The sequence below is a fragment of the Spermophilus citellus genome (assembly GCF_964194105.1).
Source record: "Spermophilus citellus genome assembly, chromosome: 10".
NCBI lineage: Eukaryota > Metazoa > Chordata > Mammalia > Rodentia > Sciuridae > Spermophilus > Spermophilus citellus.
Window position 1 is genome coordinate 28,365,583 of NC_138197.1, and position 25,476 is coordinate 28,391,058.

Below are 25,476 nucleotides of genomic sequence, written 5' to 3' on the forward strand. Positions count from 1 at the left end.
TGTCCCAAGCCCCTCTGCCTGAGGCCTCATGTCCAGTGTTCTAGAACTAAGCATGCGACTCGGTGTGAATTTCATCTGTCATCGCCACCACCTCCCTCTTTCCCCGTGGTTCTTGTTGGCCCCTGAGTCATTTAGGGTCAGATCCTTCATGCCTTCAGCCTTCACACCAGCCTCTGACGTGTCATCTGTGGAGGGGGGTAGTGGCAGAGGGGCTCTGTACGCATAGCTCTGAGCAGCTGAGCTGGAGTCCACCTGTGTGTCCCTGTGCTGTGTCCCCTGGTAACCTGGGCTGGCTCTTTTCTTCACCCCAGAGCATTTCCCAGCACATGCATGTTTAGTTCCACTTGTGCTGGGTGCCCTCTGACGTTCCCAAGGCTCCCAAGGCCGAGGCTAGATCCTGGGCTGCCGGAGCCACCATCTAAGCCCCTCCCCTTGTCTTTCAGATCTTGGGCATGGCCTTCTCCATGACCCTGTTCCAGCACATCCACCGGACGGGTAAAAAATATGATGCGTGAGCGGGCTGGCGGGGGCGCCCAGTCCCACCCGGACGCTGTGCCAGGGAAGAGGATCTGAACTTCGTCCCCTGCCTGTGCCCTCCAGACTGCCATCCCTGCCCCACCTCCCCAGTCTGCCCTCCCCCTGCCCACCCACCTCAGTCTCAGACTTCTCTGAGGGCGGAGGGCCCAGTGGGAGGCAGCGTGCAGAGACCTTGGGGCACTGGACACCTGGATTCCTGCACCTGCGATTTGCCAAAGACGACAGGGTGGGCTGGGGGACGCCAAGGAGGAAGTCTCCAGCACTGATGGGTTCCTACCTGCTGCCCTTCCTCACACTGACACTTTGTCCCCAGGTGGGGAGGGGAGCAGAGTGTCCCCCCCTCAGGGGCAGAGGCCACTGCCGTCCATACCGCCCAGCCAGAGAGCTGGCCAGGGCGGGTCCGACCGCCGCCCGCTGGAGCATCTTGCCCAGGCTTTTTATACCTTACAGTGTAACTTTTTTATTTTATTTTACTCTGATTATGATTATTCAGGAATATTATCTCTCAGATAAGTTTAGGGTTAGCTTTTCTGATTTATAACTTTTTACTGTGTTGATTTCTTTAACGGTTTGAGTTTCCTTCTCCTGTGGGTGGGGAAGGGAGGGGAGAGGGGAGACGGGACGTCCGTCCAGTTTCCATCCGGATACTCCTGAAGCTGTTGGGTGGGACGCACCAGGCTCTGCCTGAGATGTACCAGGAAGGAGGGGGGATGGCTAGCAAGCGGCCCCCTGAGGCCTGGCATCTGTGAATAGGGGCCCAGGAAAGGCGGGAAAGACAAAGGAGCATCATGTGGGCATGACAGGGCGTCCTGCACAGGAGCAGTGGCATTTGCTGACCGAGCCAGGGAGGCCAGAGCAGTGGTGGGGTGGGCTGGGGGTCCTCCTGGGTAGGTGGCTGGTGAAGGGCTTTTCCAAGACTGTGGCCAGAGCTGACAGAGCCTTGTGCTTTTCAATGGTGAGCAGTTTTTAGTGTGGCCTTCTTCCTCCCTCTGCTGGCCTGGGTGGCTTCCCTTCCCACTCATGCCCAGGTCCCATAACCCCTGTTACTTTCACAGACATTCCTGCCGCAGACTCTGAGACACACCCCTCTAGTTCAGGAACTGCTCACATTCATTGTCACTTACCTTAGGAGAGGGAAGCAGTCCTCATGCTCAGCTGCTCAGATGGTGGCAGAGGACCCAGGCCCATCAGGAGGGGGAGGCTGAACTGGCACACATGACTGTCCCTGCCAGATTACCCCAGCTGACTGCCTTGCTGGGGAAGGAGGGACAGGACCACGTGGCTCCCAGGGCCCTCATCTCCTTGGGGGGTTCGTTGCTGTCCGCATAGGGGTGGGTGGCCACCACATCTTGTATCATCCCAAGGAGATGAGATACAGAAAACCCCAGAGGTTGGGGGATCTTGTCACAGAGGTCCCAGGAAAAGAGCAGTCGGTCCTGGCACACACAACAGGCGGGTTTTCAGCTATAGCAGGGCATCCCCGCCAGAACTGGGACTCGTCTGTTTAATGTTTTATAGTTTAAAAACTCAAGAATCCACAGCTTGAAAAGGTCACCTCGGGGCCTTGTGTGGGCAGCCGCCTTTCCCTGCTCATTATCTAGATCTCTCACCAAACTCCACCTGCCTTGTCTGTTCCCAGAGCTGAAACGGCCACCAGCCAACCAGTCACTCTCCACTCACCTTCACTAACATAGAAATCGGGACCAGGAGCGCAGGACTTTTGGTGTGTTTAGGATTCATGTTTTAGGGGTGGGAGTGGAAAACAGAGTGGTCTCAGTAAGTAGGACAGAGTGAAAACCACTTCCCTGAGACAGGAGCATGGCACTGATGGACATCACAGCGGGGCGGGTCCTGGGGCGTGTGGGGCAACGTGAGTAGAGCTGCTCTGGCCTGTTCTGGTAAGGAGCAGCAGCTGCCTCCCTAGGGCCCCAAATTGCAGACACTCAGCAATGAGTGTTGGAGCACAGTGGGACCTGGTGCATATGTTTTTGGAGGTGGGGATGGATTCATTTATGCCTATCAATGCAATTCTTAATTTTTGTTAATATCCACAGCAAAAGCCTAGTATGTTAGGAGGTGTCTAGACTCCCTGGCAATCTTGTTTCTGGAGTGCTTCAGGGTGGCCTCTTGCTCTGGAGCCTTTGCCGCAGTCCCCCCCCCCCCACTGACCTACCCTCCTCATCCGTCCATGTGCAAACATTGTCCACAAGTCCCCAAACTGCCTTTTTGCCTCACCTGTTCCTTCATGTTGCTGAGTCTACATGGGGTGGAAGTCTCCATGCCAGGGCAGGTGTTCTCCTGAGCCCTTGACCATCCTGCAGAATGGTCCCCACACTACCTGGAAGGCCAGGAAGGTGGCTCGGTGTCTTCTCCATTTCTCCCTACTATGATCTCATTGGGGCCAAATCCCGCCGAGTGAATTCCCTCCCTTGCCAAAGTCAGAGTGAGTTCAATTAGGTCTGATGCAAGCAATTTACAGACCTGACTCACAAAGTCCCTTAGGGTTTGCAGGTGACTTCAAGGGAATGCCTAATGTAGACTCAGCCTTTCCTTGAAGCCATCTTCAAGGTGAACTCACAGCTGAGAACTGCCTTGGGGTGGCTGGCGGTGGGTGTCGGGGTGCAAGTCTCCCCTGTGCAGCCACGCTGTCTGAGCTGGATCAGTGCCACCAGCCTTCCTGCCAGCCTAGGCCTGCATCTTGGGCCCTCGCCCTGGAAAGGCCGCTGAACACACCCCAGATCCCCTCGCACGTGTTCTGGTTGGACTTGGAACTAGGTAGCCATGCCTCCAGGTTTGGGTGGCTACAGAGTAGACAGATGGATGGAGTGGCTGTCTCCTCCTCTCCAGCCCCCTGCCCACCCTCTGGTGGAGGTGCTAACTAGCAGGGACATGGCACAGGATGGGAGTGACCCCTCTTGTGTTCCATTCTCCCATTTCCCTTTTCTCTACCACTGTGAGGCAGTGGTCCAGGATGGGTCCTGGCCTCCCTGCCTCGAATGGTGTCTCTGAGGAGTGTGGGCCTCCTGTCCACACCCTGCCCGCTGTCCCCGGGCAGCACAGGAGAGCCTGGAGTGCACGCTTGTTGGTTTCAAATGCACTTTTCTGCTTGCAGTGCCCTACATGTGCGTCCCCTTCATCCCGGTCCTGGCTTTATTGAGCACCATGTTTTTAGCATGTTTTTAAATAAAAATTGATAACGCGTCAAAAGCACAAGCAGACTGTCTCTTCAGGGTGCATTTTGTTCATCTAGCTGTGACTGTGATCTGTTCATTATACTGGTTGGTAGAGTCCTCGGACTCCAATCTTAGGACATCCAGGACATTTCCCCAGCGGGGACCTCATCTCCCTCCCAGGGTCCTGGTTCCCCACTGGTGCGGGAAGGGTCTCAGTCCCCTCTGTGGGTACCTAAGGAATCCTGACTCCTTGGGTGACCTGATATGCAAGCCTAGATCAGGGGTCAGTCCAAATGAGGCCTGAGCCCTCTACATGAGAGACCAGGGCCTCATCTCAGTGGCTGTCTCCCCAGAAGTGGTCAACCCTATGTGAAGGGCGAGGAGCACATCTCTGATACTCTCAGGGTTCCTTTGAGCCTGCTGTCTCTTCTAGGAGTGCAGAGAGCTTAAGAACCCTTCCAGGGTAGCTCTGAGACATTCTCCAAGATAGCCCCGAAATCGCAGTCTGAGGATGGTCACAGGGAGGGCTGCCCCCACTGCCGTGGTTGGGGTTCTGGTTTACAGGCTTTCCTTAGTTGTCATAGTCAACACCACAGGGACGAGTTACAGATGAGGCAGCTCCGAGTTCTTGCCCAGGGTCATTGCTGTGCCACTTGTCCCTGGGATGGGGGCAGGATGAGGCATGAATGTGCACTCAGGTCTGAAGGCAATAGGAGGAGGGGCAGCTCCAAACTCCTTTATCTCCTCTCTCAAGGGAATAGTCACATCTTCAGAATTGTCCCCAAACACCAGTCTTTGGAACTCTTATTTGCAGCTGTTATGTTTCAAAGCCTCTGGTTACTGTTCCCTGAATCTGGAGTGACCCTCTCTCAAAGGGTCCAGCTGGAATGGGGTCTCCGAGAGCCTCCCTAGGAGATTGACTGAGAAGGATTTTGGGGCCCCCAAAGCAGGAGCTGGTTATGGCTGGGGGCAGGTAAGCTATTATCTGCTGATCAACTGACCTGAGGGAAGCCACTTTGTCTCAGTCAATTCTTGCTCTTGCTTTTCCTTCCAGGTTGTGGGCATACCTGCTGGGGCATCCCAGCAGGGACAGTGTGCCGTCTGCTGGTAGCTCACAGGGCAGTGGAACACACTGAATCCTCTTCTAGCACCACACCCTGGTAGAGCCATGGAAGGCAGGAGCCCTGGCTGGGCAGCAGACGGGCCTCTGTTTTCCTTGGGTCTTCTAATGGTGATGCTCGAGTCTTCAGGGATGGGCTCTGAGTTCTCCTGTCCATGGAGATGGGGAACCCTGTTTTGCCCTCTTCATTCCCTTGAGATGTGGGAGAACCTCCCTCCATCTGTGTTCAGCAAAGGCAAGTGAGAAAGGATGAATCGTGAGTGACTGCCAAATAGCTCAGCACCTACCCAGCACGGACAATACAGTGGTGGAAGATGTGTGCCCAACCTTGGACCACAGCCAGCAATCCAGTGAGGACAGGAGCCAACCCCAACTTGCATGGGGGGATGCCCTCTGGAGAAAGTACCGTCTAAGCTAAGAACTGAAGATGGAGGAGTTAACCTGGGAAGGAGGGGAAGGAGGAGTGTCTGTGTGGTGGCTGAGCGCAGGGTGAGGGGGCGTGTCTGCAGTGGGCAGCCCTCACCAGAATTCATCCTTGCAGACCAGGTCAGAGAGCTTGAACTTCCAGCTGAGAGCAATGGGAGCTGCCTGAGAAGCTGTGAGCCAGGGTGTGATAGGCTTGGCCCTGGCCTTTAGGAAGATGACTGGCTGCAGTGTGGAGAGTGGGCAGAGGGGACGGGGTGCTGCAATGTTTTGGGTGAGAAATGATGGAACCACTGGGAGATGGATTTGAATGACACTCTGGGAAATCAGCTAGCCCTGATAGGTAATGAGGTTTACTGCGGGGAGAAGGAGTGTCCTTGCCATTCACCCAGCATGACACTCTCACCCTGGAGAGGTAGATGACTAATTCTCTGCACCAAATAGATAGATGACTGTACTGCCTGGTATTGGTGCTCACACGCAGGAGAGTGGCAGAGACCAGCATGGCATAACTGAAACGCTCCTTTTGTTTGTATTGAGCTTCACAGCTTCCAAAATGCTTTCATAAACTATCGTCTAGGTTCCTCCTGACCAAAATGATCTTCTTGGCTGTCTGGATGCCCGAACTTCATGTTCGAGATGTACCATGGTGTGGACGGCAGGAGCACCGGTCTGGGAACTGGAAGAGCTAGATTTATTTCCACCGTGCATTTGGAGTCCACATGAACCTTGGAGCAGCCACTGAACTTGTCTTGGTTTTGTCATCTGCAAAATGAGGATAATGCTATTTTACAGATTTGCCGGGAGGCTAAGATAAAAGAATGTGTGTAGGCGTCCAGACAGTTCCTGGATCAGTATAGGTGCTCAGCAAGAAGTTGGTGGAATCAGGATCCCCAAACCAAAGGTGCGACCCAAGGAAGATCATCGCCCAGGCCCAAAGCCAGGGACAAGGGAGAGCAAGCTAGGAAGGGCAGTTTGGGTGTTTTGAGAGAGGATTGAACTGCAGAGTGGACAAGCTTCCCCATGCCTCAGCTCAGCCCTGGGCTGGCTCAGCAGCAGCATTCAATAACCCACAGCAGCAACAGGGAAGACAAATCAAATAAATGTCATTTTGGACACAAAATTATTGGCATTGTGATGGTCTCTTCTTAAAGCATTCAGCGAAGATTGGGAGACTATTGATTTAGCCATCTGGGTTTTGCTGTGTTTAAAGACAGCTATGAGAAGGACGATTGTTTGCTTAAGCTAACAAAAAGAATAATAATGGTCCACAGGTGTGCTTGAGCCACACTCTCCTGCTCCAAGCTGCCCACCTGGAACTTCTAGAGACCTGAGAGCTCACTGGGATGAACCTGGGGTACTGATCAGTTTCCCTTGGTAGCCCTGGGCACAGCAGAGAGAGAGAAACTTGGGGAGGAAAACTGCACAGTAGTCTGTGGCTGGTTCCTGTTGCCCAGAGAGTTTTCCTCTGGTTACAAAGTTGTGGGATTTAGCCTGGCCCAAGGTCCAGAGCAGGGCCCTCCAGCAGGCAGTCAACATGAGCAGTGGCCTGTGTTCTGTCACTTAATGACATGGGAAGCCCTTGGCCTTTCCTTCCCGACCCCCATGCCCCCCCATTTGAATTCCCAGCCCCCCAAGTATGTTCTTAATATATTCTTTTTTTTCCTGGCAAGAGACCCTGAAAGGGTCCCACTCAGGGAGCACATGCTGAATTTGATCTCTAATCCCCAGCTTGGGGTTCTTTAAAGCAGAATTAGAGGTTCATGAGCTACTCTCAATATTTCAAAAGTCTAATGGAAGTTGTTCCTCACCCCTGGGCTAGTCAGCTTTCCATAACTATAAAACTTCTATGGAGGAAGGTTTATTTTGGCTCATGGTTTCAGACTGTTGGCCCCATGGCTTGGGCTTGTTGTGAAGTAGTATATCATGGCTGGAGTGTATGTGGAGGAAGCTGCTCACCTTATGGCAATGGGGGAGCAAAGAAGAGACAGGAAGAGGCCTGGGTCACAATATCCCCTTCAAGAGCCTACCCCCAATGACCTAACTTCCTCCCACTAGGCCCCACCTCCTGCAGGTTCCACCACCTCCCAGTAGTGCCACAAGCTGGCAATCATGATTTTAACATATGGGTCTTCTGGGGACACTTACCCAAACCATAGCAACCCCATCAGCCTCTCTATTTTCAGTTGTGGGGAAGTAGTGGAATCCAAGGTCCCCAGCAAAGACAGCCCAGCCTGTGGGGCTGCCATGAGGCATTGACACCTTCAGGGAAGTGGTGGCAACTGACAGGCCAGCAGCAGCCACCAAGGGGAGCCTGGTGTTGCTTCAGCAACCACCTCCTGCTGCCTGCCTGCCTTGACAAGGCCCTCGTGGGCTGCTAGGGATGTTTAGATAGCAGTTGCAAACCACCAGCAGCAACGCCTGTTTGCAGCAGAGAAGGGGGAGGAGTGGCGCTTGTCCCTCCTCAGGTATGTTTGTGTGCTTGTGCGTGTATGTGCAAGTATCATGTGCGCACACACACACACACACACACACACACACACACACACACAGTGATAGCAGAGGTGAGCAGATGTCCCAGGCCAATGGGACCATGAATATGTCCTAGGCTTGGCCATTCCCTGTTTACATCCATACTATAGAGGACTCTGTTGTTCGGGGAACAACTGAACATTGCCCAAAGTGGCTCCAGAGACACAGGGAAGCAGACTACCCTGCAAGGTGGGTCCTTGCCTGGGGACTTCCTCAGGTGGCTCAATCTGCTTACACAGCAAGTGGCCAGGCCCACCTCAAGTTCAAACAGGCAAGTAGTTTGGCTCCTGGCTGCCTCCTGGGCCTCACCCCCCAGTTCTTCTGTCTTGGGATTCCCTTGAGCCCAGATTACCAAAATACTCTTTGGGTTCCCCACCAACCAAATTTTCTAGAAAGAGGAGTGAATTAAAGAAAATGAGTATTTTATGTCATTAAAGACAAAGTATCCACTTCCTTTCAGCTTTTTGCCAGGTAAGCTGGCAGGGGAAGTTTCCAAATCTAGATTTGGGGATGGAAATGGATCAGATGGTGCCAGGAGGAGAAAGTCTATGAGATTCACTGGATTGAGGTGGCTTGGGATCCAGGATGCAAGTCAGCCAGAGGGAGCCCTGTGTCCAGACCTCCCGCCACACTCTGCACCTGCTACAGCCAGAGAGGGTGAGTGTGTGTGGTCTGAGCAGGGAGAAGCCAAATGCAGGCTTCTTAACACAGGCAGGCAAGTCTTGTAGGAATGGTGTGAAAACACCAATAGACGGAAGGTGGGAGACTTTAAGCAGAACCCAATCCAAACACACTTGTTTGAGCCTGGCTCTCACTTGCAGCCAGAGCAGGAGCTAATGATACCCGTGAGCAGGAGAGGTCCTTCCAGACGAACGAATGATGAGAGCTGATGGATGCAGGGTGAGCAGGACCCTAACAAATGGGGTCAGTGGGTTGCTAATAGGGGAGCCATGACCAGCGTGGAGGCTTCTATAGGATCACAGTGCATTTGGTGAGCCAATAGCCTGGGATTCCCTTACAGGAGCAAAAGACAGATCAGCAGAACATAGTCCTTAATACAATTCCTTTATTGTCAAGCCCTGTAGTACATGAAGCTGGGCTTCCAGTGAACTCAGCTAAGGAGAGAGGCATACTTATAGCTTCCCTATAAGCAGTAAGTTAAGGCAACTTCTCTGTTTCTAGAATATTCTGGTAACCCACATTCATGGGCCACCTGGTTCCAGGAGCCCAAGTGGCCTCCAAACACTGGGCTGCTTAGAATTACTAGTGGCACTTGCTCGGGGGAGAGGCCAGGGTGTGGAACAGGTGTTGCCTAGGTGGGAAGGAGACAGGGATCATGGGAGGCCTAGAATACTACGGAGCTGGGTACTGTGCTCTGGCTGGGGTTGACGAGCATATAGCAGAGCTGTCCCACGGCACATAGAAGGTGGTGGGAGAACAGGCTGGTAAATGTAACTAGTCCCCCTCCAGGAAGAGGATCCAGGTACCTGGGCCACTGCTGCCACATGGCCAAGGTCACAGATCCATCAGGGTAGGACTGCAAGAATGCAGAGCTGAGAGGGGCTTTCCTGATTGGCTGTGAACAGACACCAGTGGCCGCTTCATCCCACCCTCTTCCAGCAGATCAAGTGGGAACAGTCGCAGGCTGCAGCAGGTGGAACTCAAGCCAGACAGCCTGCTGGGCTTTTGAACCCTGGGGGTGTGACATCTGAAAGAAGGTAGTAGGTCTTCCTTTATAATATGGCCCAAAGCAGTGGTTTTAGGACCAGCAGCATCAGCACCTCCTAGGGACTTGCTGGAAATGCAAATCGTTGACCCCAGACCTTCTGATGAGAAACTCTGGGGAGGCTGCAGTCTGTTTTGAAAAGTCCCCAGGTGATCATGTCGCCAGAGCAAGTTTGAGAATTGCTGGGTTTGATGCTTGATCAGTACCATCCTCAGCAGACATGAGCGCCACCCAGCGGCCACTCAAAAGACTGCTTTCCTCCTCAGTTGGCCCACCTCTTCTCCCCTTCCTTCCCCAGTGGGTTGCATGGTGATGAAGGTAACTGTTCCAATTCACTCCCCTTACCTCCAAACCCTGAAGAGGGGCCCAGAGCTGCCGATATCAAGGCCAAAGTGGATTTTCAGGCATGAGGGTCCTGGGGCCAATCATAGTGACCTATCATATCCTGCTCCCCCAGGGTCACAGAACCCTTCCGGATCTAAATCCCTATGGTCTTGCCCAGAGTGAGGCTCTGCAGACAAAAGGGACACTGTGTCCATCCTAGAGCCCAGCAACAATGGGTGCTCAATACGGGAGAGGGCAAGAAGGCAGAAAAGGGCCTCAATGGAAGAGGAGGGGACAGCATCACTCCCTAGAGCCCGTCCCTGCCCAGGGTGGCTCTGGGAGTGCACATGATGAGGCCCCAGAATGGGGCGGGGAGATACATCTCTGTCCTGATGCTGATGTCCACATGGGCATGAGATTCCCACCCCACCCTGTTTGAGGGTTCTGGGAGCAGAGGGACAGTCCCAGCTCTCACTGTGGTGTCCACCTTATCATGGAAGTGTGCCTGAGCCTCTCTGCTAGGGGGGCCTGGCTGTCACCTTGAAATACGCCAGACTTCCGCACCAACTTGCAAATGTGCAGGGCTGCGAGGGATGGCTCTGTCCGACCTGGGAGGGGTGTTGGGACTGCTGCTATCTGGCAATGTCCCCGAAGGACACTTTGTACCTGAGTGCCAGGCTGACAGCTTGTTGCAGAGGCCGAGGACTATGGGATGCTGAGCAGAGGGGCCTGGGCTTCCTTGGGTCCACTTGGCGGAGGTCCATGACGACAGCCATCACCACAGACAGGCAGGGCCCCTGACGTGGCTGAGCCTTAATTGTCTCATTTGCAAAATGGGGAAATTAGTACCTCTCACTGGGGTCACTGCAAGGTAATGTATTTAATGGCAACTAACCCATTCTAAGTGCACAGGAGACCCTCAGTAAACATTCCTCAAGTAGCCATGCCAGAGGGACCCCTGGAGTCAGGGCTACAGTGAAGGGGAGGGGAAGGAGAAAGACGATAACTGGTGTGAACATCTCAACTCTCACCAGGGTGAGGTTTCATTCCTTCCCCTCCCTGGTCATCCGGAGACTTGGGGATATGCTCTGTTCTTTGTGTTGCCCTTGGGAGCTTAGGGCAGGGTGCTTAGTCTGCTCAAGGCAAGAATATGCCAACCCAAGCTTCAGGGACCCCAGGACACTTTGTGTCCCTGTCCCCTAGGACTGAGGATATGATTTTCTGCAGGCATATTTTCCTCTCTTTCCAAGGAACTTGAGACTGTGACAGCCTCCAAGCAGGAACAGGAGGAGACATCTCAGGCATGGATCTGCATCCCTGTCAGAGGGAGGGGCACATCTGACCAAGGATCATAACCTGACAGCTCTGGATGGCAGCCGTTATATGCCCTTAGGCAGAAGGTGCTGTATTCTGGGGCTCTGTTTCCTCTGACCCTGTCTCATGTCGACCCTGTTGGCATGAATAAGGAGGTCATGTTTCCCAAAAGCTCTGGGCTGTCCTCCACTCTGCAGCTCCAACCAGTCGTGCCCCCATCTGCAGAGGATGGTGCCCAGGGAAGGAATCACAGCTGATCCTGTCCCCAGTAAGGTTGGCCTTACTTTGGGGCTAGGGGCCGATGAGTCAGGCTCTCCTGACCTGTGTCAGTGACAAGACTGTGCAAATGGTGCCCACCTGTCACCTTTGTCCCCATCTCCCTGAGAATTAAGGGAGCCCCACAGGGGCAGATGGAGAAGGCCACAGAATATCCCTGCCCACTACCGTCTCCCTGTGGCCCCTCTGCGGGAAGGACTGGTCCCAGTCCAGCACTCTCTTTCTCCACCCTCCCTCTGCAAGCCTGGGAGTCACCACACGTTTTGATCATCTGCATGAGTCTCAGGAAGTTGGAGGGCAGCTAAGATAACCACCACTTCTCTTGGCTGTGGTGCAGTCTGGGCTTGCTGGGAGAGCTTGTCTTCTTTTTATTGAATTTGCATCAGCAACACCAGAGCCATCTAGGCAGATGAGATAAACCAGCCCAGGCTGTGAGGAGCCCCTGGGGAATCTGGAGTGGAGAAAGCAGTGTGCCCCAGAGCCTGGTTTAAACTCTGTCCACATGGCTGCTTCCTGTTCTGAGGATGCAATGTCTGGACCATTCAGGACTACATAAATGACAGCAGTGAGTGGCCTCTAGGGCACCCCTAAGTATAGAAGAGAATGTCCCTCCTCCAGGATGAGCCTGGGTCAGCAAGAGCTGTGCTCATCAGAATGAGGGCTGGATAGGGTGAGAGGGAAGGTGGTCTCAGCCTCAGTGTAACAAAGTGCCACCCCTTCTTGCTGGGGAAGTAGGAGGGTCCCCTAGGTGGGCAGAAGTGTAGGACCTTGGAAGGATGGAAACCAGGAGTGGGATTCTTATGTTATGAGCTGCCCAAGTAACAGTTACATGGGGCCCCGGGTGGTTCCCGATGGGGGTCTAGGAGTTGATACAGACTCTACCCTATGTTTTCTAGAATCTTCTTTCTGGTCTCCCTTAGCATTTGGCAAAATTCTTCCTGAAAATTCCCTGACTCAATCATTGATGCACAAGAGAACCAAAGGAAGGGACTGTGTCTGCTCTGGGGCAGTAGAAAAAGGAAGCAGAGTGAGGCCCTTGGAAAGAACAGGGTGATGACCATGTGGTCAGGGAGAGAGGGACTCAGAAAAAGTGGGGTCCAGGCAGGGTACCCCTCCTCAGAACTTCCCTTTCTCTGCGGCTCTGACTTTTTAGGCCTGATTTGGTCCACTTGGGGAGGGCTTTTAAATCCTCGGATGTTAGCAGCGAGATGGTTGAAAACCTGGCTTTTCTGACAATAAGCCGTGGAACAGGAGTTATGTGCATATTACTGGAGGCTGGAGCTTGGCGCCATGGTCTCCAGGGGGAATCTCTTCCACGAAGGAGGCATGGCAGGGTGTAGGGCTCTTACTCCTTTCCTGGCAGCACTACCAGGTGGCCCACCTCAGGCCTCCCTTCCCAGCCCTGCAGGCAGCAATGCAGATAGGAGGACGTTGCTTTCCAATGAGACAGTGTGGGGAACAGTCAGGCCAGGGACTGGCTAGTTTTACTAGGAGACAGCCATTCCTAACTGCCCCACCAGGAGGTCCCTGGCACGAGCCAGATGCAGGCTGCTCAGCACCCAGCGCAATGCAGGAGTCCCAGAGGGACCCAGATTCCAGCCTTCCTTCCAGGTTCCAGCTACAAGGGGACCAAGTGAAGAGCTCTCACCTTCCTACTGTCCTGGACACTCCATGCCTGGCAAGGGGCTCTGGCTATGTCCTGGTAGGATCATTCCTGCCCAGGATTCTGGCAATGAATGCTCAGAAGTGAAGGGGTGGGGGCTGAGGGTCCCTGCTTAGGTGGGGAGAGCAGGAGTCACCATCCAGGCACTTGGTGGGCTCCCGGGCCTGGGCCCAGGGTAAAGGTAGTCCATGGCTCTAGTCAGGCCTGCTGATGGATGTGGAGATGTAGGCCCTTGTACTTGTGAGGGACAGCCAGAAGGGGACAGGGTTGACCATTAATAAAAGTGCCGCTGGAGCTTCCGGTGCAAGCAGCAGGTGAGAATCATCCCGCAGATCTGCCAGGAGGGAGAGAGCAGAGAGCAAAGGGAAATCAGAACTCCATGAGCTCACTGGCTGCGGTGCCCTGAGCAGGCTGCTCCGCTGGAGGGCACGACGGGATCCCAGGGCCCTTCTCCCTCTGCAGACTTGGGGTGGGCCTGCGTTGCTCTCCTGCTCCCAGGTGATGCTGGTGTGTATGGGAGAACCGCACTCTGAGAACTACTGTCCAAGAGCATGTTTTTGACACTCTGATGGGCATGAATCACCTGGGGTCCTGTTACCTGGCAGATTACAACCCCAGCAGCCTGAGTGAGGGCCTGAGGACCTGCATCTCTCTAGTAGGTGCTCCCAAGAGATGTTGCTGGCACGCGATCCCAGGTCTGCTCTGGAGGCCTGATTTAATTAGCTACTCCGTGGTGATATTTCCATTCCCTCCTTAGAGCTGAAGTGTCTTTCTCTCTAGTCCACCTCGAGTCTGCTGCTCTTGGACTCCAGAGCATCATCCATGCTTTGGCTGATATTCAGAAGCCACCAGGAAGCTGAGACTTTGGGAGGAGCACTAGTGTGTCCTGTCAATCATCTCGGGATGCAGACCCAGGGCCTAGGAGTCCTTCCTGACAGCCCCTCTGTGGGCAGGCACTCACCAAAAAGGAAGGGGCTACAACACCCTGCCTGGGGCACACGGAGTCTTAGGAAAGTCGCCTCCCACCCTAGGTCTCACGCTCCCCGTTTCCAAAATGTAGAGGACCTTTACTCTTCCTTTTTGCTCTTCATGGGGTCTCCTCCTCCCTCTTCCTCCTCCTCTCAACCAAGGATGCATTAGGGAGAAGGAGATGGGGATGTGTCAGACCAAGAAGCCCTGTGACGGTCATCATGATTTTGATAATGAAAATGACATGTTGGATCTTGACTCTCTGTCCACAGGAGAGGGGCAATTGTGCCTGAACAGCCCCATGATTGTCCCATAGCACAGAGGTGATGGTAGATTTCGTTATATACAGGAACAATGCTCTGAATTCCCCCAACTCCCCACCCCCTACCCCTCTAATCTTGGCAATGCAGACCTGGGTGGCCACAGGGCTCCAGCCAGAGGGAGAAGGATTGGCTGATGAAGATGTGCATGGCCAGGTGCATGAATGAGCTGAGTTCCCTGGTACACACATCTGTGCAGGAGATGTGGGTTTCCCAGGACAGGCACAGTAAGGCAGAGGTGTGTGGGCCACACACTAATTAATGTGTGTCCACATGAACACACATGTGACATGCACACACATACATGCACACGCACCCACCCCGAATCATGCAGAGGGGTTAACAATGCTCTCACGAAGATGTGTGTACACGAACACACACACACACACACACACACACACACACACACACACACACTTCACACCCCGAATCATGCAAAGAGGTAAAGGATAATAACGGAAGGGGTCCTGAACAAGCATCAGCATCTCCCAGACACAAGACAAGCTGACTGCAGGAGCTGGACACGGCAGAGGGGAGGCTGGGCCAGGCCTGCGTGGGCACAGTGCTTTCTTCTGGGAGCTGCCTGGGCAGAGCACTTGGCCACGTATAGGATATTTTTAACAAGCAGGCCATCATGCTCTCAGCCTTCTTGACATTTCCAAGCCAGCACCTCATTAGAGAGCTGGGAGGAAGGGCCAGGAAGATTCTGGGAGGTCATTTCCAAAGGACCTTTTGGTTTTCCTTCTAACGACCTATAGATCCCAATGTTGGCTGTCCTGCGAGTTTTCGGGGCTTTGGAACATGCCTGCATCCAATCACGAGGAATGTTGGGGTGCTAGAGGGCTGCATTCTATGTGGGGTAAGCACTGATGGGCTGTGTGACCTAGAGGGACATTTCCATCTCTCTCTGAGCCTTACATCTCACTCCATCAGTAAAAAAGCTCCCAGTCTGTTCACTGGTCCAGAGTAAGGTGCTTTAAAAACCAGGATGACAAAAATCAAACAAAAAACCCAAACAAAAAACTAGGACCCTCCTGACCCCTAAGCCAGACAGCATCCCTAACCTGGGCCCTGAGCATATCCCCCACCCCCGCCAGCCAGCCAGGCACATGCTGTTCCCTCACCTGGTTCTTTCCCCATTTCTGTCACTTTCTGTGAATAAGATGGACCTAGGGGTTGTCTACCCCAAAGGTACATTTGAATCAATGCGACACTAAAACATACCCATAGATGGGACTCCTCCCAGGCCAACATGAGCAGGGTATTTAGAAATGTGCCATCAGAACTGACGGCAGTCAGCAGGGTCTTCTTTGGTCTGGGAGTCTATGATGTGGGGGCATCTCAAGAGCCTCATGGTCCCTACCTGGTCTAACATTGCCTGCAGTATGGCAAGTTACATGGCCAGGGTGGACAGAGGAGCCCGTGGGTCCTGCTGGAAGGATCAGGTGCCCTCCCAGTAGGCCTTGTCTTTGATGAAAAGCATTCTTCCATTTAGCATCCACACTGGCCCCAACCTCTGTCCCAGCCGGCAGCCCCAGAGAACTCAGGGCTCTGCAAGGACCACTGTGGGTTAATTGCGGTTGTTAAAAAGGTCTCCAATCTGTCTCCTTGGAAGTTCCACCTACAGCTCCTGCCTGTCTCCTGGAGCCACCTGGGAACAGTCTCCTCCTTCCCCCACATGACTGCTGTGGTTCAGAGACACCAGGAAGAGTGCCTTCTTCTGCCATCCCCTGACGCTGCCCACACCTGACTTCCAGCCTCCCTGTCCTCACTCGGGACCTGACTGTACTAAGGAACACTCAGGAGCTTAGCAGACACACCGAGGCCTTGGGGCCAGTCTCAGACCATTTTATTTACTTGTGCTGGGGTGTGGTCTGGGCCTTGGGGGGTTTTAAAGCTTGCCAGGGGATCCGATGTGCAGGCAAGTTGGGGACCACCACCCTGGAGTCTCTGTAGAGGTCTCATCCCACTGGGAAGGTGGGGCTGGAACCAGAGCATGGGGCCTTGGTGTGGGTTGAGTTGGCACCTTAGCATCCTGGCTGTCTTCCTGATTTCTACCAGTGACCCTCCAGGCTGCATCTGCATCAGACAACCCAGGCAGAATATCCCCCCTGCTCTGTGTCATAGGCTGGATGCCAAGCAAGGCAAGACTTAAATGTGAGGACTTGAACTCCCTTTCAGTCCGTCTTCTCCACCCACCGAGCTCTTTCTTCCCTGCTGGCTTTATCACAAACAGACCGGCTCTCTCTGCAGATGTGGCCCATTATCAGAGTTGATCGGCAACTCTGGGCCATCCCTGAGATCACTAGGAAAACTAGGAAGAGATGGTCTAAGACTGAAGGCCAGGCTGACACTGATCTCATTTCCCTCTCCCAGCGTGCTCATCTAGTTGTCACAATTTCTCCTAAACCCATAAGTGCCCGGTGTCTGGTCTGCAAGGCAACATTCTCACGTGGCCCAATACTTGGCTGAAGTCAGGGTTGGCAACACTCCGTGAACTTTCTGCTTGGTTTCAGAGTGTTCACAAGTTATCTGCTTTAACATTCCTGCATGCTGCAGGACATCAATCCCAAGATAACTGGTTACTGAGAAGGGAATCTTACCCCCAAAAATCACACATTAGAGTCAGAAGGTTCCTGAGAGACGGACTGGGCCAGTGGTTTTTAAACTGCACCAGAAATCCCAAGAGTAGCTCAGGGTCATGAGAGAAGTGAGGGTGGCTGTCATGAAAGTCCTGTCTCCTGTGTCAATCTTAACAGCTGCTCTGCCGTCTGTGTTTAATGGAGAGTGGGGTCCTATGTGGAAACTCCATAAAAAGTGGATGCTGGGGCTGGGATTATGGCTCAGTGGTAGAGCGCTCGCCTAGCACGGGCAGGACCCAGGTTCTATCCTCAGACCACATACAAATAAAGGCATTGTATTGTGTCCTAGGAAATAAATGTTTTTAAAAAAAGAAAAAAGAAAAAGTGGATGCTGCTGCTTAATAAAGGCTTAAAAAATGTTCAATCCCTCCATTCTATATGGCTCAGAGAAGGAATGGAATGTCACACATGTAAATCACCAGAATTTTTGCCGAGCATATAACAGGTGTTCAGTCACACAGCAAGGTCACACAGCAAGAGGTGGAGCTATGTGTAGAATCTAGGCCCTCTGACTCCCAAACATGATTTCCTCCAGTTCTGGGGACCAGGAAACATTGTGAAACCATCTTATGCTTGACATCCTGAAATGTGGGGGTCTCTAAAGTGCCATGATGAGTGTGTGAGGAAGGTACCTGGTGTCTGCTCTGGCTCTGAGGAGGATATGGGTCTGGGGAAGAAGCTTCAGCCCACTTAGAGGACTGGGGCAGCTTAGTGCCCAGATCTGGCCAGCAGAGGGAGCTCTAACCTGAGCCTTGGTTGCTGCAGGGTAGGCTCAGTGGCTTGCAGAGGGGAACACTGGGTAAGGGGTAGAGATCCACAGCCGCGGCCAGGTGAAACTCCCCCTCAACCTTCCAGGTTGGGGGCTGTGAGTGGGAGGAAACTTCAGTGGGCTTGTGAAGCATTGCCCAGTAAAGTTCCACCTTGACCTTGGGCTCAAGGCATTTGCGGTCCCTACTCGACATCCCTGGTTTCTGTACCTTTGGCTATGGCTTCTCTGGACAGATGGATCATGAAGAAATGTGCAGAAGTAGACCAGGCCTGGTCTGTATCCATATAGAGCAGGCCCCACCCCCCCACAACTGCTGGAGTAACAGGTTTCTGAAAACCTCAGCTGAGCCAGGATCTGGAGCACAGAGTAGCCCCTTCCCTGGGTTCCAGTGGTGACTCTTCTGGTTTCAGCAAATGGGACAGAAGGTCTGTGCTGGGGAGTGCACCAAAGTCCACCTGGGACTCCCTGGGCCACGCAGGTAAATGGGCACATAGAGGCAGGCCGCTCTTGCCAGGGAACCACTGGAGATTTTTTTTTTTTTTTGAAACAATGTGTCCATGTAGAAATAATGAAAATGATGAGCCTCATTTACCGAACACCTGTTATATGCTCGGCAATAATTCTGGTGATTTACATGCATATTGCTAATTCTCATGATCCCACCAAAGAGTAAGTACACCAGTTTACAAATGAGTAACTGGGGCTCAGAGATGAAATAACTGGCCCTAGGACACATGATTTGTAGGTGGCAGAACCAAGAAGGGTCTTCCTCCAAATGCTGGGGACCTTCTTCTCAGCCTGAAAGATGCAGCTGGGTCTTCGAGGTCCACACACTGTTGTGTATGGATAGCACCTGTTCTGGAAGGATCCTACACCGGAAGTCTCCTGAAGCCAGGTGACATGGGCACTCTAAGTGTCTCTTTTCCATAGACCTCTGTGTGGGGGTTAGGGGTTTGGGAAAGCAAAGAACCAAATCCAGGAGATCTCTGTGTCTGGTCAGGGTGTGACACCTTACATACGTGGCCTCTCCAGATCTCATTCCTGATCTCCTCCCCACCTGGCTTGGGTCTCAGGTTATTGTGAGGCTCTGATGAAAGGAAGCCACTGAAAATATTCTAAAGTTCACAGGTAACTGGAGAAGACAGCTTCCACTTATGGAGGCCTTTGTAAGTGCCATGTGCCCTGAGTGGGTGACATGCAACCTGTAATTCTTATTTAGACTTTACGAGGTTGGAGAAATGACCCGCATTCTGCAGATGAAGTTGAAGGACAGCTTAACAGCTTAACTCAAGATCCCACAGGAGCAGAGCCAGGACTGGATCAGGTGTTCTGACTCCAGAGCCCCTGGCCTTCCCTAGATGCTACTACGGCAGGACTGCAGGATGTGAAGCTCCCTCTAGAAGGACCTTCCATCAGGGTACAAGTGCCAGGTGAGGGTGAGGTGGGGACCTAAGGGACCTGAGCTCACTGTATCTGCCCAGCCCCTAAGAGTCCCCTCCTGGCTCCTCTTCTTTGGGCCCTTGACTAGAGCAACTGATGTCAATGATGCCAGCTTCCTGGGTGGTGGCTGGGGGGTGGTGTGGAGGGAAGCGACAGGACCAAGGGCATTGCCCATCCTCGGGGAGAGAGCTGGGTGTATAAGAGAACACGTGCACACACACACACACATCATGGGAGTGCTGGTACACGTGCACACACACACACACATCATGGGAGTGCTGGTACACGTGCACACACACACACACATCATGGGAGTGCTGGTACACGTGCACACACACACACACATCATGGGAGTGCTGGTACACGTGCACACACACACACATCATGGGAGTGCTGGTACACGTGCACACACACACATATATGCACAAGCACATCTCAGCACGTGTGCGGCACACATCCCAACCAGGCAGACCCAGGTGCATGCAGACGCTCAAGGACCCACACGCAGGCTGTACACGCGCAGGGTGCACACACATACCTGAGCCCACACTCAGACTCCTCCCAGGTCCCTGTTCCTTCTAAGTTCAAGTTCAGTGTTCAGTGTTCCCTGGGGAAGAGACTGACTTTGTGGTTCATCCTTGGTTGCAAAGGGAAGGGGAGAGAAGACAGGTAGGGCAGGGGAGGGCAGGCTATGGGTGCATAAAGGGCCACTTATTTCGGTCAATGGGAGAGGGCCTCCAAGCGCTTCCACACAGCCGCTGTGCTGACTCCCATTGCAACTCACCTGCAGGCAGGCTACCCCGATGCCCACCGCCCCCATGAGCAGTAGGTGGTCAGCCAGGAACTGCTCCAGCTTCGTGATGCAGCCTCCCTGCAATGGAGCCAAGGGTTACACGAGCCTCGGCCCAGCAGGGGCAGCTGGGCTGGCTGTCCACTGGGTCCAGCGGAGGCTGAAGAAAGCCAGAGATTAGAGGACCAGGATCCAGCCTTGGAATCACTCCCAGGCTTCTTGAGGGGCCCCAGGGTTCACGCCATGATTTCTGGGGTTCTCCCAGTAGGAGCTGCTTGTCTCAGGGCTCTGAGACCCTTGGAGGCCCCAAGCACCATTCCCATCTGCCTGAGATGGCCTTTCTGGCCCCCACCGTGCCCCCAACTGGAGCTGGGGCACTCACCTCCACCTTGTAGATGTTGGAGGGGTGGACTCGCTGGCCGCAGCGTGTCACCACTGTCTTGCAGCAGCTGTCGGGCACCCGGCGGCCCTCGGCCTCCCGAGACAGGATGTAGGAGCTGTGCTGCCAGTCAGCCGAGCTGTTGCTCCCACAGCACTTGAACTAGAGGGAGAGTGAGGCCGGAGGTGAGGGGCCTTGGGTGGGCCCCATGGGCCCCCGGGTCACGGGGCTGCAGGGCTCGGGATTCCATAGATTCAACCCCTACCTCCTCTCCCTGCCATCCTCCCCTTCCCCAGTTTCGAGCAGGAAACGGGTCCCTCTGGGGTCCTCTCCACAGGACACCTGCTTGCTACCTTGGGAAGCCACCCAGTCCTTTAAGAAGACTATGTTGGGGACTCTAGGGGTAGATAGCGGCTGGGGTCCTGGGAGGGTGGGGCTGTGGGCCACTGGGTGGCAAAGCCAGGACCCACTGGGGCAGAACAACAAGGGGGACATTTCCTGGTCATCTGTGAGGCAGGACCTGGGGACAGGCATCCACCCTTGCCAGAGGTTCCTGGGTCCCCATTCTGGCTTTGAAGCTCTCAGAGTCCCCATACCCCAGGGGCACAGAGTGTCCCAGAGCCCACGCATAATATGGCAGCTCGGCATTGAGCACAGGGCTGCTGTGTGCTGAGCAGGACCTGGGTTGTCTTCAGTGCCCAGGGGACGGAAATGCCAGCCCAGGCTGAATGTGATTCAAAGAATGGACACGGATCACTTCTTATCCCTATGAGTCAAGGCACTGAGATGCTCAGTCCTCTATAGGCTGGGGGACACGGCTGCGTCAAAGTGGTCTCTGCAGTATGGCATGGGTGGGTGGCAGGCAGGTACTTCATAGTTCAGGGAACAAGAGTTTCTTAGGCACCTGCTGTGTGCCAGGAGTGAAGCTGGGGACTGAGCTCAAAGATAAGTCAGGTGGAGATCCTGCCCTGGGGGAGCTTCTCATTACTGTTATTTAGTAGGAGAGATAACAGAAGCCCGTGTGTGGCCCAGAGGAGGAAGGAGGCCAGGGACAGTGCGAGGGGGAGTCGCACAGGAGTTGTACATGGTGTGTCTCTGCATGTGTGTGCGTATGCCTTGCTATTCCTGTGCCACTTGTAAAATGGGGATAACAAAAGCCACCCCAACAGGGCTGTTCTGAGGACAGGTTGCAAGGTAAGCACTTAGGAAAGGGTCTGGGGAGAGCTAGCTATTAACAAGGGACTTGGAGTCACCATCTTCCTCGAGTGACCTGTAGTACATGGGCACCTGTCATTTGCATACATGTGGTGCCGCTGAAGGGTCCTGATGCTGGCCCTGGCTCTGAAGCCACTGCTGTCTTGGGACTTGGTCTCTCTTGCCTGCCATGTGGGCTAGGGAGCCATATCCTTGGTGAGTCTGAGGCCCACGTCCACATGTCCTTGTCCACACAGATCCTGGTCAGCAACATGGCATTTGCTCTCAGAGGAGCCCTTCCTCACACGTCCCCACCCTGACCTGCGGCTCCCCCTGTCCACTTAGGCCAACCCTGACCTGCTTCCTGGCTACCTCCAGTCAGTCTCCCCTATAAACCCCTCTCCCTTCCCCTCTAGTCCAAGGGAACCCCAGCCAAGCACCCGGCATGTCATCTGCTGTGTGCTGAGCTTCCAGAGTAAGTGCCCGGGGCAGGGATTCTGTCCCAGTCGCTGTCTCACACAGTTCTTCCCCTGGGAGGCCCAGCAGGTGCTCACTGAGCTCGGGACAGGGTGACCAGCAGCCTGTGCTGCCCACCCTGGTTCCTGGCTAAGTGTGTTGTGTGTGTGTCTGTGGGTATACCTGTGTCCCTGGTCCCTGTTTGAGAGAAGAGACTCCTCCCTGTGACCCTGACTGGGAGCTGAACCTGAGCCTTAGGGGAAGGAGGTGGGGAAGGGCTGAGCCATGGCACCTGGGCGCTCAGGACCCACTGACTTCCTCTACTTGCCTGATGCTTATGGGTCCCAGAGCAAGGCCCTGGGCCTGGGTGGGGTGGCTGGATGGCAGAGGGACTGGGAGCATAGTGGTCACTTACAGCTGCTTGGAATTTTCCATCATGGAACCAGTAGGACAGGGCTGTCCAATAGAATTGGGAAATGTCCTACATCTGTGCCACTAGCCATGTGTGGTCATTGAGCCCTTGAATTGTGACAAGCATGAGAGGAACTGAGTTTTGCATTTAAGTATAAAAGTGACCTATGACTAGTGGCCACCATTTTGGACAGCACAGGTCTGAGGTCACTTGCCCATTCCCTACCTCTGGCTGGGACTGTGGGATCAGCTGCATCTCTTTGGGGGAAGGAAAGATGCTCTCTGTTCTGTTCTGTAGCAGTTCTGTGGCCACCTCACTGAGAGCCTGTCATAGCTCTTTCTCCTGGTGTCTTGGCCCCCAGGCCCCCAAGGAAGGAGAAAGGCAGCTCATGGATAGAAGGGCCTGGAAAGGCACTTCTTATCTTTGTCCTGACCAGATAGAGTTCTGCTGGCCTGGCCTGCTTCCTGCTCCAGGGGACCCAAGTGGGAAGTCAGCATGAGGGATTTGGGGGAAGAGGTCAGGGGAAGCTATGGGAGAGGTCAAGGCAGAGGAGGATGAAGGAAAGGAACGAGGGTTCAGAAAGCACCTTTCATGTGCTGGGTGTGGCCAGAGTTACAGCTCACATTCCCCAGGAGGTTCATGGGGAACAACCTAGGCCAGCCCTGCCCTGCTTCCCGGCTACCTCCAGTCAGTCTCCCCTAGGGACGTGGCAATGGAAGCTCCGAAGGGTGAGGAACTTGCCAGGGTCACACAGGTGGGAAGGAACAGAGTCAGGTTGTGAACCTGGGTCTGCCTGGCACCTTACATCTTGCTGTAGACGGTCCACGGAGGCTGTGATCGCCACGGCCCTGGGCTGCCCATAGTTCTCAGTCAAGGTGCGGTTCAGGTGCTGCTTCAGTTCATCACTCAGCTGAGGAGGGAGCAGCACAAGGCAGGTGTCAGGAGAACCCCAACTCACACTCGAGGGCCCAGGTGTGCTCCAAAATCCTGCCAGCTAAGTCCAGGATACCGTGGGTGAGGGCACTGCCATGGTAGGGTACCTCAGACCGTGTCAAAGGACCCTCCACAGAGACAGCATTGAAGACGAGCACAGACAGGATGCTGCAAAAATCAGGGCCACCGTGAGGGCCCTGGCATGATGGGCAGAGCGGAGCAGAGGTGGGGGAAGAGACACCAAGGGTCACCAAGGGTCAGCCAGAGCTACGAGGCTAGCACCGGCTGCTTTCCAATAGCTGTGGATCTGAATTTGATTACAAGGTTATCTTCAAAGCATTACCAATTGCTACCCTGTGGGCACTGTGATTGTGTGGACACTGGTTCAATTAACCAGCATGGTGGTACACCCTATACCAACCCCAAATCACCTTGCACGTGACCTCAAACCCCTGATTCCCAGGCCACAGCAAGGGAGAGGACCAGACTGATCACTTTACCTTGTTCATTCTGGGCAGGAAAAGCCTGAACTCATTTTTAAAAATTATTTTTTTAGCTGCAGATGGACACAATATCTTTATTGATTCATTTATTTTTCACGTGGTGCTGAGGATCGAACCTAGTGCATCACACGTCTAAGGCAAGCGCTCTACCCCTGAGCCCCAGCCCCAGCCCCAGCCCCCAGAACTCCCTTTTATGGTCTTGCACGTCACCCTGCCCCAAGCCCTTCCCCTGGATGTCTTTTGACAGATGGATTCAACCTCTAACTATCCTTGGAAGGGGAGAGGGATGGCCCAGCCTCCCACGGGGAACTCCCACCACCCCCAGCTCCCACGTTGTACCCATCAGTATCAGCAGAGAATGGCTGGAACCCAGAGAGGAAGATGGGATCCAGATGTGCAGAGGGTTCTCGGGCCTGGGAACCAGGACCACCCGTGTGTGACAGCCTCAGTGCCCCCTGGCTATTGTTTCTTCAGGGCACTGGCAGAGAATGGGCCCTCTGATTCCACTTACCCTCTGGTAGTACACATGGGCCAGGACGCCTGCCACCAGCTCTACCAGGAAGATGACAAGCAACAGGCAGAAATACTAGGACCAAGGAGAGAGGACAGTCACCACCAGGGGTCAGAGCAGTCCTGGGACAAATGTCCCCCCCAAAACAAATAGGAGCAGTAGAGACACCAGCTGGGGACCGCCATCACCTACCATCTTCCTTCTCTTACCAGCAGGACATCACGACCTCTGCTGGCACCAAGTGCCCCACTCACTCCTCCACCCATTGCCATTGCTCTGCTGGTGATTCAGTCATCCGCCTCCCCACTGAATGCCCACCGGGTTCCAGGTGCCAGCTGTCATAATCAGGTGGTTATTGCCCTCAAAGTTTGTGGTAGGGGATAGACAAATAAGTGGTGACAATGTCGTGCTATAAATACTACTGTAGGGAAAGCTCTAGAAATGGTGAGAGGACCCTGGTGGGGTGAGCAGTCAGAGAAGGCTTCCTGGAGGTGTCGATGTCTGAGCAGCATCTCTGAGGATGTGGAGGCATTTTCAGATGGAGAAGGAAGCAGGGGTAGAGCGTGTGCCTGAGTACTGAGAAAGTACTCAGGGAGTGGCCAGGGCCCAGGTGGCTAGAGAATTGGGGGCCATAAACATTGATGTGGCTGTGTCCCTGTAGTATGCTGTTTTTAAGTCCTTTGGGTATAGTCCAAGGAGAGGAATAGCTGGTTCAAATGGTGGTTCCATTCCCAATTTTCCAAGGATCTCATACTGCTTTCCATATCGGCTGCACCATTTTGCAGTCCCACCAGCAGTGTAATGAGGGTACCTTTTTCCCACATCCCCGCCAACACTTATTGTTGTTTGTCTTCAGCGGCCATTCTGACTGCAGTGAGATGAGATCTTACAGTGGTTTTGATTTGCATTTCTCTAATTGCTACTCTAATTGCTAGTGATGATGAACATTTTTTCATATATTTGCTGATTGATTGTGTATCCTCTTCTGAGAAGTGTCTGTTCATGTCCTTGGCCCATTTATTGACTGGGTTATTTGTTTTTTTGATGCTTAGCTTTTTGAGTTCTTTATA

At 53.7% G+C, this 25,476-nt stretch overlaps 2 protein-coding genes across 7 annotated transcripts in view; one reads left to right on the forward strand and one right to left on the reverse strand.

Annotated features, from left to right (window-relative positions):
- TSPAN9 (tetraspanin 9) overlaps positions 1–2,974 on the forward strand; it is a 196,865-nt gene extending 193,891 nt beyond the window's left edge. For all 3 annotated transcript variants that reach the window (XM_081310191.1, XM_081310190.1, XM_081310189.1), the window contains one exon: positions 444–2,974. In XM_081310191.1, coding sequence (XP_081166317.1) covers positions 444–515 — 72 coding nt within the window. In that variant the 3' untranslated portion in view covers positions 516–2,974. The remainder of the gene's footprint in view (positions 1–443) is intronic.
- The window catches only part of TSPAN11 (tetraspanin 11), a 750,083-nt gene that overhangs the window by 667,709 nt on the left and 56,898 nt on the right, over positions 1–25,476 (reverse strand). For 2 of the 4 annotated variants that reach the window (XR_014024059.1, XR_014024061.1), the window contains 5 exons: positions 24,407–24,481; positions 23,265–23,369; positions 20,401–20,559; positions 20,013–20,099; positions 5,678–6,018 (listed from right to left, as the gene is read on the reverse strand). Coding sequence is in view for 1 of the 4 variants with exons in the window: in XM_081309807.1 (XP_081165933.1) it covers positions 13,363–13,422; positions 20,013–20,099; positions 20,401–20,559; positions 23,265–23,369; positions 24,407–24,481 (486 nt within the window). In the remaining 3 variants the exon portion in view is untranslated. Of the gene's footprint in view, positions 1–5,677; positions 6,019–8,836; positions 13,423–20,012; positions 20,100–20,400; positions 20,560–23,264; positions 23,370–24,406; positions 24,482–25,476 lie in introns of those variants that run through there. The other 2 variants (XM_081309807.1, XR_014024060.1) reach the window with 2 other exon arrangements.